At 40.0% G+C, this 20,523-nt stretch overlaps 2 protein-coding genes across 8 annotated transcripts in view; both read left to right on the top strand.

Annotated features, from left to right (window-relative positions):
• LOC308063974 (growth hormone-releasing hormone receptor-like) overlaps nucleotides 1–20,523 on the top strand; it is a 494,830-nt gene that overhangs the window by 306,729 nt on the left and 167,578 nt on the right. The window lies entirely within an intron of this gene.
• ADCYAP1R1 (ADCYAP receptor type I) overlaps nucleotides 1–20,523 on the top strand; it is a 155,036-nt gene that overhangs the window by 34,540 nt on the left and 99,973 nt on the right. For 6 of the 7 annotated variants that reach the window (XM_080387700.1, XM_080387701.1, XM_080387704.1 and 3 more), the window contains one exon: nucleotides 6,260–6,427. In XM_080387700.1, coding sequence (XP_080243826.1) covers nucleotides 6,377–6,427 — 51 coding nt within the window. In that variant the 5' untranslated portion in view covers nucleotides 6,260–6,376. Of the gene's footprint in view, nucleotides 1–5,161; nucleotides 6,428–20,523 lie in introns of those variants that run through there. The other variant, XM_080387699.1, reaches the window with a different exon arrangement.

Below are 20,523 nucleotides of genomic sequence, written 5' to 3'. Positions count from 1 at the left end.
GGTCTGACCTGTAGAGGAAGGAGAAACAGTGTGGACAGTAGATGCTGGCTGATGGTAAAGTCTTGTTGCAGCCTGATAGCTTGCTTGTGCTGCAACACCTTTCTGTAAATCCACATCTTAGACCTCCTGATGTAGCTGGCCTTCAAATCCTGTTTTGTGATTGACAACAGACATGGTGAGTGGAAACAAGGAGACTAGGGACTCTTCCAGTGAAGCATACAAAGGGATAAAAGTGAATAAATGACTCTTTGATTCTTAAAAGAAAGATAGAGTTAGATTCTCAGCTGCTGTGATCCATGCAGATACTTTAATTTCAGTGAATTTATGAAGATTAATGAAAGTAAATGAAAACAACCCAAAATAATTTAACTCCAAGAAATGAAAAGTGGTATATTAAAGATACTAGAAAGGCCACAATGTTAATCTTTTTGTTTGCTATGATAGGATTGCTTTTTACAGGCTATTTTCTAAAGGAAACTTTAGAGCTCTTGCAGTCTGATATTCAGTTAAATTTTCTTTTAGTTTTTCTGTTATCTTAAAGATTTTGGTATCAATGTTTTGACACCCTAAACAGTCTAATTCCTTCTCAAGCCTTTATGGTAGGTCAAACTTTGCTATGTTGGGTTTCATATTGCTGAATTGTATACTTGAGAAAAGACTGGAAGTTGGGTTATTCTGTACAAATTTAGATATCCACAATGTATATGTCAACATATGAGGTAGCTGTTAAGAATTCCTTCACACCTAGGGAAGAGAAGTAGAAAGTATAAAGTACATACCTAAAATAGGTCAGACGATTTGCTTCCTTCATATATCTACTTTCCTCTGTTGACTACATAAAAAAAGACTTGACAATGAGCTCATATGTGAGTATGTGTCTTCTAGGTTTCTAAAATTAGGTGGTGTCCCAAGTCTCTGATGGGCTATTTCCCCAACCTGCTTATTTCTTGCTAGCAACTGTCTCAGTTGGCATGAGGAAGGTTCACCATGCCATTTAACATAAATTATGAAGCTGATATGCTACATTTGGGAAGTTTTAGGAGGGAAATAATAAAATGCACTGGATTTCACACTTTGTATTGAAAGATTGTAGAAGATAGAGGATCAATTATATAATTACTTGTTCATATATAAGCCAAAGATGTCCATCTGGCTAACTTTGTGCCATAAACAACTGTGGAGTTCCCTTCCTTGGGAAGAACTTTGAAATGCCAAGGGAGCGGTCTGTGAGCCAGACTGACTGGTGAGGTCTGGAGTATTCTCCTCAGCACCTTTTTTCCTTTGCACCCCAGTGTTCTCTACCCATGTGTGTTCTGCATAGGGAAATATTCCTCATGTCACTAGGAAGTACTGGGGTAACTGTGGAATGAGTGACTTTGTGCAACATAGAGTATTCAATGTGCAGAAGCTCAGTTGATCCTGCATGTTGTCAGAAGCTTTCAGATTTCCACACTTGTGTAGTGGCTTGGTGTGCAGGAGAAGGATGTGGGCAGCCTTGACTAGACACAAAATTAAGATTAAGTAATGAACTTGCATTTGATAACTGCTGGTCTAAGCCATTGTGGGTCAGCTTTGAAATTTATTGCCTTCCTTCCAAACCACTGGCATGCATCCCAGAGGACCATACCAAGGAGCCTAGCAGATCAGCTTGTTTCTTTCTTTTGGGTGAGAATGCAGTTAACAGCTCATAACTGCCTTATAAAGTCACTAAAAAATCATCGTTCATTCATCCTACATGGGTATGTGCTGTCTAAGATGCTGCATAACAGTTCCACCCATTACCTGAGATGGTGAGGTTTTGTTAAGAGGGAACCCACAAGGCGCTGCAGTTACTGGGGGTATCCCTGCTTTTGACAGGGAGAGCCTGCAGAACTGTCTGGTAACAGTTCCTGCACTTCCTACTACTAAAAATAGTCATGTGGTAGCTTTCCCAAAGGGTATCTTGGGAAAGAAGAAGTCTTCTCAAGAAGTCAACATGTAGAGCTAGTCTTGGTTAGCTCACTTCTGACAGCGGGAGCCCTGACTTCAGAACAAGGCAGTATTTGCAAAACAACTGAAAAGAATAACTGATATGACAGGTAGTGATGTATGGCCCCCTGGGAGTGGGCACATCCTACTTGGGAAGGACTCGCTCTCTGGTTTTGTTGGTTACTGACATAATGTTTTGTACTTGACACTTGAGAGCTTCTGACTGTGTAATTCTCCTCATCAGCCTTTAGGCTTCCGTAAATTAGTCCCCATATGAGCTAAGCACTCCAGAGCTCCTTTTTAGATAGGGGAAAAACGGGCACTTGTAGCAGAATGGGTTTTGTCAAAGTTTTTCCAACCTGCCCTTGGAGTACCTCACCACTGAATAATACAAAGAATCTGCTGTGGCACTGAAAGTGTCTACAGTGGACAAATCAATCCACCTCTGTAGATGATGAATTTTTTTCCTTAAGTCATTATGTGACCAAAACAAGTCCTTTTTTTGGCTGAGTGTTTTTTTCCTTCTTCGTATGTTTCAGCCATGCTTGAAATAGCTCCCTGAAGCCCAGTGCCTCTTAGTAACAATCAACTGATTTTCATTGTCAGAGACTTCAACAGCTCTTCTGTTTCATCAGAGATAATTGAAGTTGTTTTTTTTTTTAATATTGGGGAACTGTTTGCATAACTGAAATGTGCAGCCCCCATGCTATTTGCTGTTCTGACTTCTCCGATTTTAATTACAGTAGCAGATGCAGGTAAAACAACAACCTGGAGCACTAGTAGCTCTAATTTTCTAATGAAATTACAGGACTTGGCTACCAGTGACATCAGAAAACAATATGATAATTCAAGCATTCCTTCCAAATCCTATATTCATATCTTTATTTCTTTTTCCCAGTACTGAATGGAAATGCTTTAAGAGCATTGCCTGTATTTTTAAAAAGTTTATTTTTCTAGTATATGATTGTGAGATAACAAGCCTTTTATTGTTAGTATGTGGACTCTGCGCCTATGTTTATCATACATGCTAGGAGCTGCTAAACAATATATACAAGTTCACTTCAGGTCTAGGGCATAAGTTCACAGAACTGGCAGTTGTTATTACCTAATAAACACTTAAGTCTCTATGGACGATATGAAGGCCTCAGCCCAGTTTTTGATGCAGGTTTCCATGACTACCTTGAAGGCAAAAATGAAGTCAATTCTTTTACTTTTTCGGCAAAATGTGAAAGAAAGTCAATGAGATGGTTTGCAGATGTTCTTGTCTTCTCTTTAGAAGTTTTTAAAAAACTAAGATAAAACAGAGAGCATCCACTCCACATCTCCAACCTAGTGAATGTCAGGGAAAAGTAAAACAGGATCTTCAAATATTGGAAACAATGTATTCTAGCAGTTACCACTTCCTCATGGGGTATCTGTCCACCTCTTTAGTTAGGCATCTCCTACCCCTCCACTGTGTTTAAATCTTATTTTTTCTGATGCATTACAGTAGCAGAACCCAAGGATAGAATTCAATCTCCACATCACTCCCGCCTTTCTGGACTGGCCTGCACACAAGAGTGCAAATGATCAAGAAATAATTTCAAATCCAATGTCTGCTAATGCATCTTTTGTTTTTCTGTTGCTTCTCTTAATGGAGTAACTTTCTTTTTCCATCTCCTCACTGCTGAATGTCACCATGGATGTTTGCTGTCCTCCTCAGCTGAGATCTTATCAGTCCCTCATTATTTGATAAACCATCAGAAATACAGTTAAGTAATTAAATTCTGTACCAGAGCAGAGCAAAAGTGACTGAGTGAGTGAGGATGGAAGAAAGCAGATCAGTTTAGAGGGAATTTTATAAATCATTGTTCTCCATTTAGTCAGGGTCTTGATAGAGAAGGCAAAAATTTAAAGAGCTTAATTTTCCTTCTTTTATTTTTTAATTGAAAGACTCCCTCCTTTCGAAATGCTAGTGTCTTGGCAGTATGTTGCAGTCAGTAAAAAAATTGAGTGTCCTGTGATCATAAAAGTTCTTTTACATTTGCCTTTGTCATTTTTTTGTTTACTTTCTGTTTTCTTCTCAGTCTTTTCTGTTTTATTTCCTCGCATTCCCTCTGATATTTTAAATGTCTTTCCAATGTACCCTTGTTTTATTCTTTCTCTAATTGTTTGTGTCCCTGGTTTGTTATTATCTATGATCCCTTTTCTTTTCTCAAATATTTACTTACTTTGTTTAAACATTTCTTTAGCTGTGAAGATGTATGTCAGTTGTGTTTATGCCCGTGGAGGTCATAGGTGATGGTATGTAGGAAACCTACATCAAACAAGAAGATTTTACAAGGGGCTTCAGCATTCAAAAGCTTCATTTGCACTTTGAAATAAAACAGATGAGAGACCATTCTCTGGCTCCAAGACAAACTGGTGTGGCACAGCTCATGCCAATGGGGCTAAACTCTCATACCTTCCTGAAGCAGAGAGCTTGCACCTAAACTGCTGTAGACATTGCCAAAGGACTGCTGCCTGAGCTTATCTTGGAGGAATTAAGTCTATAGGGTAGAGATGCACTGAAGGGGTGTGGTGGGTTGACTTTGGCTGGACACCAGATGCCCCCCAAGCCGCTGTGTCACTGCCCTCCTCAGCTGGGCAGGGCAGAGGATCTGCACCCCAGGCTGCTGGGCTGGGGTATGGGCAGGGACATCCCTCAGCAATGGCTGTCGTGGGGAAACTGGTTTCATTTATTACCCATCAAGTCACAGCTGGATAATGAGGAATGAAACCAAATCTTGAAAACGCTTCCCCCCCTCCCCTCTCTTCTTCCCGGGCTCAACTTTGCTCCCCATCTCTCTCCCTGCTCCCCACCAGCAGCACTGGGGATGGGGAATGGGGCTGGGGTCCGTCCATCACGTGCTGTCGCTGCCACCCCTTCTTCTGCAGGGACAGGGCTCCTCACCCCCTGCTCTGCCCCAGTGGGGGTCCCCCCCATGAGTGCCGTCCCTCAAGCCCAGCTTGCCTCAGCGGTGTCCCCATGGGGTCCCCAACCCTGCCAGCAGCCTGGGGGAGTCCCTGCCTACCCCTGCCCTGGCCTGGGGGGCTGCAGGGCCGCTGCTCCCACACAGTCTCGCTGCTGCCCTGGCTGCAATTGCACAGGTTCCCCCCTGAAATCTGTTCTCCCCATGGTGCTGCCACTGTGGCGGTTGGGCTGGGCCTGGGCCAGCTGGGGGCCGGCTGGCATCGGCTCCTCGGGCACGGGGGAAGGTTCTGGCACCTTCTCACAGATGCTGCCCTGCAGCCCCCACTGCCAACACCTTGCCATGGAAACCTGATACAAGGTGATCCATCTCAGGCAAGGGAGAACCGGGGAAACACAACTAGTGAATATGAAAGTATAACTCCATGTTAAAAACTAAAAACCTGGCTGTAGGTAGGGCACCAAAGGAGATCACTGTGTCACCAGGATACCAAGACCTGAAGCAGGATGGTGTTTTACGCTGTTATGAGGATTGCATCCAGCCAGAGATTAAGACAGAAAGGTTCTCTTAAAGGAAAAAATGTTCGAGGAACCATCATGATTTGGAATGAGTGGGAATGTTTAAACACTGTTTTATGGTGGGAGGTGCTAGGACAAAGCTAATGTCAGGTGCAGAATTGTGTTATATCCTGGCCACCTGTCTAGCTTCTTGGCAGAGACCAAGCAATGGAAGTCACAGACATGCATGACCTTGTCATCCATATAAGTCAGTCCTGTCTAATGTCACGGATGAATCTTTAGCCCGGCTGTGCAATTCATTCTTTTGCACCTCTGTTGCTGAGTTCTCAAAAAGCTATCAGGCTGTTAACAGCTCTGGTCACGGATTTTGTTATCTGAACAAGAGATCTCTGGGAGTAAATTATCATGTCATGCAGTCTCCTAAAAAAGCCCCCAGACAGTTGTGCTTTTGAGACACTACTGAAAATCATGACGGGCAAAATCATGACTTCAGAAATGAAGCAGACAATTAGGTCCTTTTTCTGGTTAAAAATAATCCATCCTATCTTTTCCTTGGGGTACAATCTAGGTCTTCCCAGCTACGGAACCTTTTTCAGTAGTTTCTATGATACAAGTTACTCATCATACAGACATGTCCTTTGGCTTTGAATTAAGTATCCAAGGCCATCTATAGCACCTATCATAGCAGCAATCCAGACAAGTATGGTTGATCTCTAATGTACAGCTCACAGTTCAAGTGCTGGGTTCTCTGTTTTCTGTTCATTTCTTTTTCATTCTCTTCATGTTTTCCGTATTTGTAATAATGTTCCTCTTTCACTGCAGAGATCTGAGCCTTGACGTGAAGACCTTAACAAAAAGATCTTCAGAGAGTGTGTGCTTCAGCCCTAACAATAGTATTAACAAGCAAAACGTGACCAAAGCTGAACATTAAGAGAGACGATGGCTGTCAATTGGAAGATCTGCTTCTTCATTCTCATATTGCTTCCAGTGGTAAGGAAAGATTTTTTTGATTTCCATTGTACTGATATACTGGTCTGAAGGCCAGCACTTGCTAAGAGTGAAGGATCTGTTGCTGACACCGATTCTGGCTTTTCTGTGTGACCGCATAGCCTACATGAAGACTTTCCCTACTTTATGGATGCTCATCCTGTAGAAGGGCAAGTCAGTTCCTTGACGGGATTTGTTCACTGTTTGTACTTGAGATTAAGAATAAAATAAGGTAATAATTTTTTTAAAAAAGTGGGGTTTCTGTTTCAAATCTGTTGGTTTAAGATATTTTTTTTTTTCAGGCAAAGGGAATAAAGTTAGAGCTTCCCATCAGCCTGGTGAAACCTAAGCCTTGAGATATTTCAGCCAGTGCTTTTGGGTGCTTTTATTTTCAGAAGACCAATTTCAAGTAACCATAACCTTTAAAGATACAGGCACTCAAATTCTTCGGTCACATTCTTGAAGATCTTCAACTCTTTATGAAGATTATAGGGATTTATTTTCATCGTAACTCTTTACTTACTATGTAACATGTTATCCCACGAATCACTCAGTCTGAACACATCTGGGGACTGTAACACTGTTCCTGCCCGTTATCCCCCTACACATTGTGGCTGTATCTAGCCTCACATGACAGCCATAAGATCCCTGAATAAAGCATGCTTTTGCATTTGCAGCTGTGAGGTATGGTACACAACCCCTATAATAAACTCATCTTGCATTTCAATCCAGTTCTTTGCTGGACTATTGATCATAACTGTGCCCTTCATCACTTCTCAAGAAGCATTGCACAGTGAGATGCTATGACACTAGTATTTAAATCCTTTATCTTGTTCTCATTAATAACCTTCCATAACTTCCATGCAGATGCTTTACAATTGCTTAATATACAGATACTCTCATGTTACTGCACTTTAAAAGCCAGGTATTTCTAAGAATTCTTGATACGGATTTTGTTTTTATTTTTAAATGAGGACTATTTAATATGGTAGTCATGTGACCCCAGTTATCTTTCAGCAGATTTTACAGTTTCTTGCTCATGTGTATTGATTGTGTGACCTGTCTTTTACAGTCCATATTGGTCAGCATACAGGACTTATTTTTATTTTGGCACACAAAAATACACATTCTTTCCTCTTAGGTCTTACTTAGAAGCAACTTTAATTAACTGCTTATCAGAAATGTAGCCTTATTCAGCTAAATTCTGCAGAATTGGATTGGAACTGCTAGTATACTTCTGTTCATCCAAATAATACAGTCCCTTACTATACAAATACCTAGTCTTTGAATTTCTTTCTGGTACATGACTCTTGTGAGTATTGCCTAGTTTTCCTGGTGAGGTAGAAAGCATTACTTATTAACAAAGTGAATGTGTTTAATTTTTACACTGTATCTCTGAAGTAGTTACACTAGATTTCCCTAAGCTAATGCAGAGGGGAAACACCTCTCTCCACCACCACCCCCACCCCACCCCCCTTTGACCTGTTTTAGATGCTTATGTTAGCATGAGATTCCTGTATTCTTGACTATAGAAGGAGGTTAGCTCAAATTCACATGCTGGGTTTTTGGCCATACATTAGATTATATAAACACACCTTGTTGCTTCTGGTTTGAGACCCAGAAATGACAATTGTCATGTCACGGTCTCTTAGGAGCTCCCATCTTACAGCTAAGCCTTTCTCATCAATATGTGTTGGTCAGACACATCCTACACCAGATAAAATTGCAAAGTAGATTGGTAAATGGCCATATGAATGGAAAGGCAAAAGCCTTTCTTTTTAAATGACCAGTGATCTTCATAGTTTCAAGATTTTTAGTGTTCGGCTTGAGACAGCTAAAAGGTGTCATTGTATTCAGAGGTGAACAATTTTTAATTAAGGGAATAGATGTGCCTGAACATACCTTTTGGGCTTTCAGATGGACGACCTTCCTGGCAAATGTGGAAGGACAGCAAGTTTCCAATTCCTAGCATTTCAGGACATAACTGTGATCACTGAGCTGGATAATTAGTGATCAGCTTTAGCTTTTGGAAAGAACAGCTCTCTAATGAAATACTAGGAAGCAAAACAGAGCTAATAAGAACAAGTATGCCTTTATATATGCTGTTTCTGCAATGTTTGAGTGCAAGGTTTTATTATGATCTCTTGCAGGAATCCAGGTACTAAAGTTAACGATTTTACACACATGAACTTGTACACACATTTCTTTGGTCTGTGAAGAGCTTTATGCCTATGATGGATTGTACCATAATTTGTATATAGTACTCATTCCTTGTTACATACCTAAGTTTCTTTTCACTGTTCAGGAATGATATGTTATTTATACTTCTTCCCTCACTGGGACTCTTTTATAACACTTGTGTTAACACATTTTCTCTCCATTGGGACACACACTTCCTCTTCAAATCACCTTTAATGTGCTGTGCTGATGTTCTCAAATTGGTACTTTTCTGTCATTCAGATTTTCAGGTTTTCTACAAAGAGAATCTGCACACCTGCTTGGATGCCCAGGGTTTGGCTTCACCAACAGAGGCCCATTTTACCCACAGAAACCCAAAGCACTGGGACTAAGGGCTGCATTCATAAACAGATCAAGAAAAGGCAAAAAAAGGACAAACTGCATTAACAGAAAATTATTGGTGGCTTCAAGTATAGACTCAGAGCAGACAACAAGAAAATAATATGCTAAGATATATTTAGAAAAGGGCATGTCAAGCCAGTTCTAATTGTCAGAGACTAAGGCTGGTTAGATTTTTTCACGTGTTTAGCAGGCTGTTCTGTATTTGCTGACCACAAAGGTATTCCACCTTATTATTCATTTGGGACTGAAGGCAGGAACTAGAAGCATGATACCTGCTAGGCTTTTTAGAGGAATTCTTGAGCTTTCTTTCTTTCCCCATTTCCTAGGTATAAATGCCTATGTTGCTATTTCATCTCTTTTTAATCCATTTTTTGTTAGCTAGCCTGCTTCTTTTCAATCACTCTCTTTTCTTTGTTTTCTCTGGACATCTCCTTTTTTTCATTTGCACATCAGTTTTCTTCATCGTACCTATTTTTTGCTTCTGAATTCACTTTCACTGCCATTTTGATTGATTTCTCATTCTATTCATCTATGATAACAGTGGGCTTGGGGTTTTTTTTGGAAATATTAACAAAATTCATCATAAAATTGTTGAGGAGATAGTATCCTATACCATCGTTCCTTTGTCTGGTTCCAAATGTACTTGAGAAACAATGAAATTCATGACTCACAAAGTTGGCTTAGTATATGAACTGAATTTTAAATGTAACTGCAATGCAGGTGTTCTAACTGTCTGTAATAATTCAATCAGATGTATTTCTTCAGCTAAAACTTGGAGTTTCTTGTGGATGCATTTTTAATATTAATAAGCTTAAATGTTTCAAGTGATAAGACAGTCTTTGTAGGGTTTCATTAGCTGGCAAACATATGTTCACTGACTTCCTTAAAAATATATATTTATAAAAGAGAGAGATGAAAAAGAACAGTGCAAGTGATGTCTGTTGTATATCAACATTGAGTTGCGATCACTGTATGAGGGTCAGCTGGGCAAATACAGATTTGGATACACAGACAGCATCTCACAGAACAGAGTATGAAACCTCGATCTGATTATGTTTAAGCAATATATGAAGAGAAAAAAACTAGATCTGTTTGCTCAGACCCTGTTTACTGAAGGGGGTATATTTCTCAGTCTTTTAAGGATGTGTATAATTTACAGAGCAGAGGGCTGTCTGGATCCTCCATTATTCATCTGTAGCTGTCACTTTCAGTGCCAGGCTGTGTTCAAATAGGATCATCTACATTTCAGTCTCTGTCATTTTTTTAAAGATGAGAGACAGTGTATTCAGACACACTATTCCATTAGTTTCTCTCCAACCCTACTATGCTTGTTAGAGCATCCATTTTCTGCTGCAGCTCAAATGTGAGGTTCCTCAGGCATAGATGTAGATGGTTGTGTTGGTCCCGGCTCTTTAAGCAAACTATTTTTTTTCCATGCAGCACTTAATGAGACAGCTTTTAATGAGTTTATCTGCCTTATGATTTGTAACATCTCATAACCCTATTAAAGAAGTCAAGTTCTCTGTAGGATTGCAACTGCCTCTAACATAATGCATAGTTACATGGGACTTCCCTGTTACTTATGTAATGCAAACATAATTATGTACAAATATAGCTAGGGAACTGCTGGGAATGTTCTCCAGAGGAGGAAAAAAAACTCAGCTAGCCAAGACATTACTGCTGCTATAGCTTTTCCTTTTTAATATAAGGATATGGTGCTGGGGCAATCAGAGAATATAACAACCTCTTAAAAGCTTATGCCTGGTTTAAAAAAAAAAAAAAAAGAAAAAAGAAAAAAATGTCTCAGGGTATGTAATATTGGGTAAGGTAGTTTTAAAGAGAAGGTTCAGAATTTCTGGTAAGTTGTATCACAGAAAGTATCTGAGAAAATTGGTGTTACAAAATGATGACAGTGCCCTTGATACCAACCAAGTTCAAGTACCTTTCAGAGGTGCAAAATTAGGATTCTAGGTTCCAGGTGGTCCTTAGCCTGTAAGCTAGGTGGGATAAGTACTTACAGGGACTGACAGAGTGATAGGTATCTCAGGGTGCTATCTTCCTGGGCTTTCCTGAGAAAGCCTTACATGTTGACACTCCTGTCTAAGATGCTTGAAGCTGCTGTGAGACCTTGATGTTGTGTTGGTGCTCAGTCTAGTACACTGGCACTTGTAATCTCACACTGGGCACATCAGGTGTCAGTTATGGTTACTGCAGAAGCTGAAGCTAGACACACTTTGTTAAAATGTTTGTAAAGTTATTAAGTTTATTTGCACAAAACATGAATGACAACCAAAAAAGGGAAAGTCTAGAAATACACATATTCTACCAACATGTGGTTCACAACGCTATGCACAGGTATCTACAAGCAACTTTCTTTAAGCAGGCAAGATATCTAGATCTTAGAAATGCATGGCAGCAGGTTACAAAGCAGAGAAAATGGTTGTTCTACATTAATGTGTTGACTTTTTTGCCCTCTGGTACTAGTAATAATTTCCGTGACAGGCAAATAATATGATGACAACATTGATTTAAGGACATTAATATGATTCTTGTCCTTGCTGGTTTCGTATTCATGAGTTTGGAGGACAGTTGGATAAGCAGTCAAATAACAAATTGGGAAATAAAAAAAAAGATTTCTTAGAAAAGGAGCCTGTAAAAAAAATAAATCAGAATCAGTGATTTTTCATGTTGCTCATCTATTAATATCCAGCACCTGGAGGGATATTATTTAAGTCTCTAGCAAGTGTGCTGCTGGTCTGCTCTTCCTTCAGTTTGCTGAGTCAGCAGCCTAAGAAGATTTACTGTGGAGTCAGCTTGAAGAGATAGCTGTGATGCAGAACCCAAGCTGTCTTAAAAGGATGGTGGAAATGGAAGCAAAGGAGCAGGAAGAGAGGAAAAGAATATTAAAAAAAAAAAAAAAAAAGACAACCACATTTGTATCACTGCACTGTTAGGGATTTGGTCTTTTGTATGCCCTCCTGCCCCTCTCACCATGGCTTGAAACAAATACTTTCTTCCCAATCTGTGAAATAAACTCTGCTGCTTCTCAGAGTGAATGTATGTCCTACGGCAAGAACTGGGGCCGCCTGGAGGATCAAGTAGCTCTGCTGTAAGCCTGCCTGGGGGAGCATACAGGATCAGTGCTTGCCCCAGGGTTACACACCACAGGGCCCTCCAGATGAACTGTCCAGACATTGTCTATACAATAACCGTGGGGTTAGGAAGTAGATGCAAGCCGGAGTGTACAGTGCTTAAGGCTGCTTCCAGGGCTGCTTTTTCAAAGCAGTTGCTATTTAATCAAAAACTATGAGGCCTGTTACAAAGCACTGCCAACCATAAAAGACTAAGTGTTGCTATCCTTGCAGTCCCCAAGGGCATGGAACCCAACTCAATAAACCCCTCTTTGTTTCTCTGGGCAAGGGGTGAATAGCTCACTCCAGGCTAACTTGTGCTCATGCTCCTGAAAAGAAAATCAGGTTTCCCTCAGATTTCTTTTTTTTTTTTCCCCATGTGGAAATCACTTGGAAGTGAGGAATTTGGAGATATGGGTCCGGTTCTGTACAAAAATACAGTAATTCCTGTGATATGCTTATTCCATGCAATATAATGCTAGTGGTGCCCAAAATGGATGGGACCTGCCTCTGCACTTTCCTGTGCATGTTAGAGGTGAATTGTGTCCCTAACTGATATCAGAAAATATACTTAGACCAATTTTTAGCCGGCTGAATGTCTAGATTATTTACTTATATTAATATATACTAATAATGTTTCTATACTCAGTGGCAAGGGCCAGAGATCTCTAGATATTGGTATAACCCATTCTGAAGTCCCCTAGTGCTCTCCATGCTGCAAGTTCATCCAAAATTAGCTTTGACTAGACTTTGGTTTATTTAATATTTAGAAACCTCATCTTCATTGAGTAGTATGCTACATTTCATGAATGTCATGTGGATGATGAATAGATGACAGTAAGTCACTGTTGCCCAATTGATTGTCTTGCATTATCAACATCTTGTGACTCATCTTTGTAGGGCAGTTTGCAAGGTTATCACAAATCCTGTTTATTACCTTTCCTGGAATACATTTTTAAAATCAAGTATTGAATGTTTGTGCTTGTATGGGTGAGGGCAGATACCAATGGATCACTGTGTCTGTACTGAAAAATAGAAAATATATACCATTAAATACTTCAGGATTTTTAAAAAATGGAATAGGAACCATTTTAGAGAGAACAGGAAAAATACTTTCCCCACATTTTAGAAATATGCTGTACTAGTTTGATAGAATTATTCTTTCTAGTAAAGTTTAAAGAATTTAATCTCAATTTCAGCCACTGCCTCCCCCTTTTTTGTTCAAAATAAAATTTCTAAATAAATATTGTCTTCAAACAAGACACTATGGAAAGGGAGCACTTTATAATTCTCCTCCCTCTTTCTAAAAAGGAACAAATAACATTTCCACCACCACCACCACTATCAGTACGGTTTAGACTGTAAACTTAATCAACATGCTGTCTCCTGAGGGAAAATACTCTCAATGAACAACATCTTTCAGCCAGACTGCATTTGTGTCACTTGGTGGGTTTAATGGTTTCCCAACCTTTGTACACACTCATTGGCTGTGGTCATTGTTCATATACTTTATATATGTACACTTATGCTGAAAAATTCTGTTGAGGATTGCAAAGTGATAAAGGTTTTTTACTGTTCCTGGCCTTCCCTACAACACATTTATGAAATATCCTTTTCTGTCAAACGTTACTCAGCAGACTTATTTTGGAGCATAAAATTCTTATCAATTTTCTAAGAGCTTTAGACAGAAAAAGAAAACACTTTAGCTTCTGTGTACACTTCTCAAAAATGCTTTTGCTCCTACAGTCTCTCTCTGACTCAGCATCTGTGGCCAAAGTGCGTTATTCAGGGCTTATTTAGACTAAATACAGAGTGATAATTTGGTGGTTTGAAGACTCCTGAAACAGTTTCTCAATAATTTGAACTACAAGTATTTGCAGGTTTGGGAAGGGAAAGTACAGAGATATTTTGTTTTAATTATTCTTACTTGATAGCCACTTCTGAGCATGTTATATATTTTGGCATAAAACTATTTGGGACCTTTATTATTTGCTAAGGGCTTGCAGATAACTGATAATGCAAAATGCGTGTTGGATAAAATTAGAGGTATGATAAAGCTTAGGGGTATAAATTTGTGTTTACTTCCTCACAAATATTAAAATGTTCTTTCCTGTTGCTGCCCTCTGGCTGAGCAGTTTTTAGTTATTATATCTGTTAGCCAGCTTTATGGTAATTTGCTCCATTACTTAAAAAACATAACAAAATACATGACATGTTTGCATTGCAATAGAAACTAAATTCTCTTGCAATTTCAGGCTAAGCTGCTCCATTTTAGTACCTCTTCCAGCAATGCAGATGTACAAAACCTAAACCTTTTTGGCCATCATGTGTTGTCTCCTACGTCTGAGCTAATGCAGGAACACCAGGTGAACAAACCGTATGCTAGTTTAAAATAACTGTTGAATCTCACTGCATATTTTTAGTCTAAAAGCTTTGACATCAAAAGTGATGAAGCTACTATTATCCTGTAACTGCCTGTAGCTGTAGGCATTCCCTTGCACACTCCCATTTGCAGAGCAGCTGTGGGAGCATCAGGAATTTTTACAGGCAGGCAATATCGGTGGGAATGGACTGTGAGATGCTGAAGGGCCTTTGATACCCAGAGGAAAGCAGACTAATGTGATCACATCTATGCTTATGTATTTATTTTGCTAATCCTTCAGGTCATCTATTTACTCCTAAATCCTGAATGTGATGGGTGGTTTCAACTAAATTTGACAGGAGGACTATATTCTCAGACAAACTGATTTTCTAAGAGTTTCATATGATCATTTAAGCAAAGACAGAGGTTTTGTTAATTCCCTGCAGAAAAATGAACTTCAGCGTAAGCTCAAGCCTTATTGGACAGCAGAGTATCCAAAGAAGAGCCCATCTAGAAGTCACTACTCCATGCAATCAATGGCTAAAGTCCTGTGCTACCACTCACAGAACTCATCAGCTTTGGGGTTTTTTTTGTTTGTTTTTTAAATCTATCAACTAATTCAGGTTCCTAGCAATTCAGGATTACTGGCAATTAGGGTATTAACCTAAGGCATGAGAGCTTGGAGATCAAATGTTCTTATTGCCCCAGGTTAGTGCCTGACTTGAGCAATGCTGCAGCTTCTTGTTTCTCACTTCTCTGTGTCAAACAAGACCAGCTGCACTGCCCTGTCTCTAAAAGGTGTAGAAAAGATAAATCCACTTTATGCTAAACTATGCTCAGGTATTAGAGCAATGATGCCAAAGACAGATGTATGACATATGAGAAGTTTGGTTTATCTTAGTGATGCATTATGGTGAAGTATGTGCTGGTGAGCTGCCTGGAGATCTGTCCGGGGTTAAGGAGCTCCGTGAGACACTTGGCTTCCAGAACATTCTGAGATTCATATCTTCAGTTAATCTGAAAAAAAAAATAAAAAATGTTGGGTTCTGTATTCCATGCATTTTGCAGCTCAAACCATAAACAAAATCATCAGTCATATCTGAGTGAATCATGACATTATTTCAACAGTTCACTATACTGAACTGATGATATCAAGGATCCCTATTTTTCTTCCTTTTCTTTCATATTTCTTTGTACATGAACTGGTATCTAACTTATTCTCGCCCGTAAGATCCATGTTCATGTATAGTACATGTCATAGCAGCAGGGAGGCATCCCTGGGTGCTCTGGAAAAAGCACAGATGGGGATGCCCAGGGCAGGGCACAGTGCCTCTTGATTTTCTAATACTGGTGTGAAGTCCCATGTAAATTTTCATCTGATGAATGTCATAGAATCATTTAGGCTGGAAAAGACCTTTGAGATCATAGAGTCCAACCATTAACCCAGCACAGCCAATTTTACCACTAAACCATGTCCCTAATTGCAACATCTACACGGTTTTTAAACACTTCCAGGAATGGTGACTCCACCACCTCCCTGGGCAGCCTGTTCCAGTGCTCGACCACCCTTTCAGTGAAGAAGTTTTTCTTAATATCCAGTCTAAACCTTCCCTGGCACAAGTTGAGGCTGTTTCCTCTCATCCTGTTGCTTGTTATCTGGAGGAAGAGACCAACCCCCACCTGCCTACACCCTCCTTTCAAGCAGTTGCAGAGAGCGATAGGGTCTCCCCTGAGCCTCCTCTTCTCCAGGTAAAACACCCCCAGTGCCCTCAGTTGCTCCTCATAAGACTTGTACTGATGGAAATTATATTTTTCACTTTTGTGTTCATGAATTTTTTCCTATATCTCTGTTAATAATAGCACCTTGAGGGTGACAGTTAAAATTCAGGGGGCAGGTCATCTTGTACTGAGGTCAGCTCCCCCTACATGGCCCTGCTTACGAAGGGAGGTTTTGGGATGCTGAGCAATGTGAAGTGGCAATCTTCTAGCTGTGTTCATGGTTTTGGGAAAAACCAAACATCTGCAGAAGCCATTGTAAAATAACACCGTTAAAACTGTGGAAGAATGAGATCCTGTTCAATGTATTATAACAACAAATAAAGGGAAAGTGACAGGGATGTGTATGAGCAACATTTGTCTAGAGAAAATTCTGTTTTCAGTACTTGTGGTTTGCATTTGGAGGCAGTGGCTTTTATTGAGGTTGGTTTTTGGTTTTTGTGTGTGTGTGTGTGTGGTTTTTTTTTAGTATGTAAAAATGTGAAATATCTGTATCTGTTGTCAAAAGTGTAATGCAGAAATTCAGAACACAAGTAACCTTGAAACTCAAATGAATCACAGTTAACATACACTGGAGTCACCCAGAATAACACGAGGGACAATATAAAATAGGTTTCACCAATTTTACTTTCAAATCTCTGTTTACCTGAAGTATGACAGCAATGTGCTCTTGTGGCAAGGGAATTGCTTCTGTTTCTCATTGTCAGTATGTATTAGACATACAGTATTTACATGTGTTAATTTTTTCTGCTGACAGCAGGAAAACCCAAGCTGTCCAAAATATCTGCTCCCATGTCTGACCCTACCTTTCTCCATCGAAAATGAAACCACCTTTCTTCTAACTTCAATCTGAACCAAATTAAAAGATTACTGCAATTTAATGTTGCCATATCAAGGGTTTCAGAGCTATATTTCCTTTTTTGACATACTACAATTCAGAAATAATTGGAGAGAAAATGCTTTACACGTCTTTATTCCGTTGTGCATTTATGGCTGTAGGATGGTTGACAAGGGTCTCAGCTCTGTGGCAAGTAAAAATAGTGAAAATTTATATGAGTAGAGAGCTGAAAATGAAGCTGTTACAGTTAATAACTGAGAAATTCTGGCCACTTCAGGTCCTGGCCAGGCATTTATGTGGGAAAATTCATCTGAACCTGAGCAACAAGCTTTTCTGAGGCTTTTGGCTTGCTAAGAGCAACAATGGAGGGAAAGACACAGGCATGAACTCGTGGCTCTCACGCAAAGCAAGGCGTGTTTTCTGAGGTCGTGTTGCAGGTATTGTGTGGCTTTCACCCGCCACCACTGCTAACTATGGAGCCAAAATGTGACTTGTACTGCTGGGATGCATACTATGTCAAGACACATCAAGATGTGAGGTAATCTAGCAAGGCTGAAGGTTTCCGAACCAGTTATCAGTGAGGCTATGGTGTGGTTATTGTCACAAATGAAGTAGGATCCAACAGTTTCAAGCCCAAATACATAACATTAGGCTCTCTTAGTCAACATACAAGGATGCTATTAAATATGACATGTATAAATACTCCAGCAGAACCCGTATGTCTTTCTCTAGGATGCCAATTTAATGATTCTTCCACCCATTTAGCAAATTAAATTTGGGAAGAGAGGCTTGAATGTATTGGCCAGCACTTACTATCTTCAGTGTAGGGTAGCAACCATATATGCTTGGGCTTTAAAGGCCCCTTTTTTTTTTTTTTTTTTTTTTTTTTTGACGCTGAAAAATTGTCTCTTGTTTAAATATGCAAAAGATTCTGAGTCTTAAATGTCTGCGCATTGCAGTCAGCTGCAAACAGCACAGCTGAAGCATCTGTTAACCTCAGAGAGAGCCCCTGTGCCACCAGTTCTGCATCAAGAATGCCCTTGTACCTGCCAACCGAGGTGACTGGCTTAACACTTCAGAAGCCTGCTGCATTTTGCTGGAGCTGAAAACAACAGGAGGTGTACCATGTTAATAAAATGCATCCTGAATCTGTCTTTATTCAGTAAGATATTCCTTATCTGTGCAAATTTCTGTATAGCAGCAGAGCAGAAAATGCTGGAGCAGAATCTGGGTCATGACAAGACTCTGAAAGTGAGACCTGTGTCTTATCTGTCAGGGTTTGAAATGCATCCAAGTCCTGCTGGTTTATTTGGAATGAAGTCACCCTTTAAGGGGGAGATCTGTTCTTAGAAGAAGACCATCTCTATCACTGCACGTTGTCCCTCCTTAAATCAAATCCTACCCTGCAGTGATATAAGTGTAAAACAGGAATTTGAGATAGGGTAGGCAACCTGGCACTGTGTTTTGTTGTTTTGTTTTGTTTTCTAGTAATTTTACGATGTTATTTTTGAAACACATTGTGTTTCTGAGTTACCTGCAACCTGCCTGAGGTTCAGCTCATGAAATATATTCTGGTCACTGGTAGGATTATCTAAGGGCACCTCATGAGCAGCACATATATTGCTGCATGCATTTTATGCTGCTAACAGAGCACTTAGCAGAGCAGAAGCTGGGTCCCACCTATTTCCTACCCACATGATCATCTCATGGGCAGTCGCTGTGCAGCTTATCTATCCTCATGTGATGTGAAGCAAAGCTTTTGGATAAGGAGTCATGCAGGGATATAAATGACACTTTTTGGAGGAGATGGCAGCATTCTTACATCACGGTTCATAAGAACTTTGAGTTAGAGTTTATAATGGCAGAGTATTATTGATACAAGTAGTAAATAATAATAATATTAGCAAATAAAATCTTGGGGTGGGTGGGGAAGAGGAGACTTTGGGAAGGAGAAAGAGGGAACTGTGTGCCTAACACATCTGCATCTAGAAATGGTTTTAAACACACCATTCCACACCAGCTCAAACCTTTTATATAGTGTATTACCCTTCCAAAACACCATCTTTGCTTTTGGGGATCCTATCCCACAGCAACATGAACAAAAAACCCAAAACAAAACAAAAATTAAAAAGCAGGAGTGTTCAGGGTTGGTTTCGAACAGGGAAGATGTACTGGGGTGTAAGAAGGCTATAGCTGGCCCCCTGTCAGGGTGTGGTATTGCTGAATATTCTGCCCAGTGCGTGATGTGGACTGGAGATTTCATCACACGTTGCTGGTTCTTATCCCTGCTTTCCTTCCATATAGCTACTGCTCTCAACTTCTCCGAAAATGGATTTAGGTTGGTGGATCTGGATTTTTTATAGTGTGTAAAAAGAAAATCCCGCATGTCACACCTAATCTAAGATGTTCTAGAGTTCTGCTCTTGTGATTAAAGAAAGGAATCGGGTGTGATTGTATTTCTGCATCTCTCAAGGTCCTGTGAAAACGTCAGTTATTGCTGTCTGCCTATTGTGGTTTTATTGTGGCTAACATATGGATCCCTGCTGATAGTCTGGGCATGTGCTTGTCTTTTATGGCATATATAAAAGCCGTATGTTTTTATTGTTCCTTTGAAATATCAGGAATAGGGAACTGAGATCCAAAATTGTACTCCATCACTCATTCACTGCATATTCTTGAGTGGGGCACATTTGAACTGCATTAAAATCGCAAGGCATGATCCTAGTTCAGAGGCGCATGTTCTCAGGTTTCGAAAATCTTGTTCATAGGATTAAAGGCAGAGGCTAAATCTCCCATTGTGTAAGTCCTTATTTGTCAATATACAGTAGCTGAGAAGTTGACTCCTTTAAGGAGACAACTACTATACAGCAGGTAATGTGGCTCCTTACCTTCAGTGACGCCCAGGGCATCTTTAAACACGTATCATTTTTGAGCTTACAAATGCCCAAGGCAGAAATGTTGCATGTGGCTAAATTGCTACAAATGACGAATGTGCCAAATGCCGTCTGCTGCCTCAGGGGAGGAAATTGTGTTGGTGGAAATGATCACCCCCTTAGCAATCACTTGTCTACCCAGAACGAAGCTACTCACTGTCACGATATAACTGCATATCACCAGAGATTATGTTTTCTAAGGATTACATTTAAATGTTAAAGAGCTCTTGCCAGATATTTAAATACTGGTGAACAGCTGTGATTAAATTGTGTGCCCAATGACAGTGCAATATTTTTGCTGGCCTATAAAATGTGGGGTGCTTAAAGAGGAAAAACAATGCAAACACAACAGATTCCAAGCAGGATGGGGATGAGATTCATCAGTGCAACATCTATAGCTGCACAAGTCACCTTGGGCTCTTGTTTTTGTTACTAGCAAGAAACAAACACTGACACTGCAAGTCTTTCTCCATACCATG

This window comes from Falco punctatus (assembly GCF_963210335.1).
Source record: "Falco punctatus genome assembly, chromosome: 4".
NCBI classification, from domain to species: Eukaryota; Metazoa; Chordata; class Aves; order Falconiformes; family Falconidae; genus Falco; species Falco punctatus.
This window is presented reverse-complemented; position numbering and strand designations above follow the sequence as displayed.